The sequence below is a fragment of the Neomonachus schauinslandi genome, unplaced genomic scaffold (genome assembly GCF_002201575.2).
Source record: "Neomonachus schauinslandi unplaced genomic scaffold, ASM220157v2 HiC_scaffold_4471, whole genome shotgun sequence".
NCBI lineage: Eukaryota > Metazoa > Chordata > Mammalia > Carnivora > Phocidae > Neomonachus > Neomonachus schauinslandi.
The window spans coordinates 1-482 of NW_025413159.1; the positions used below are offsets into that span (position 1 = coordinate 1).

Below are 482 nucleotides of genomic sequence, written 5' to 3' on the forward strand. Positions count from 1 at the left end.
CCCCCCACACTAGTTGCTAAATTCAAAACTGTAGTACATACCTATCTAAGCACAAGATCAATCCACATATAAAACAAAGGAAATGAGAGAACTTGTACCTCTTGATAATGTTTTTCGATTGTTAGGACCCTGTCATGTAGAGCAGTGAAGAGATTGAAAGACTCTTCTTTAAGACTGTCCTCAAATTTCAACTGAAGCAATTGTTTGAGGAACCCAAAATCCACTTGAAGAGATCTAATAATCTGAAAAATGGAAAAACATACATTATTGAAGAGAGTAAGGGCACTCTGTGTAAAGATTCTAGTACATTGCCTGGTTCTGGGTGTAGAGAAGCAAATTTTGATACGCCTCTTTGGCATACTGATTATTTTAGGCTGATTATTTTTAAGAAACTGCAAATGCAGGAGAAGCTCCAAAACTGAGTAGAAGTTACCCTTTTATAAGAGACATTTACATTTAGAAGGGAAAGCTCCACTTGTAAG

At 36.3% G+C, this 482-nt stretch overlaps 1 protein-coding gene across 1 annotated transcript in view; it reads right to left on the minus strand.

Annotated features, from left to right (window-relative positions):
• Window positions 1-98: 98 nt before the first annotated feature.
• The window catches only part of LOC123323979 (uncharacterized protein C10orf67, mitochondrial-like), a gene marked incomplete at its 3' end in the record, with an annotated part of 1,304 nt that continues 920 nt past the window's right edge, over window positions 99-482 (minus strand). The window contains exon 3 of the mRNA XM_044912513.1: window positions 99-242. Coding sequence (XP_044768448.1) covers window positions 99-242 — 144 coding nt within the window. The remainder of the gene's footprint in view (window positions 243-482) is intronic.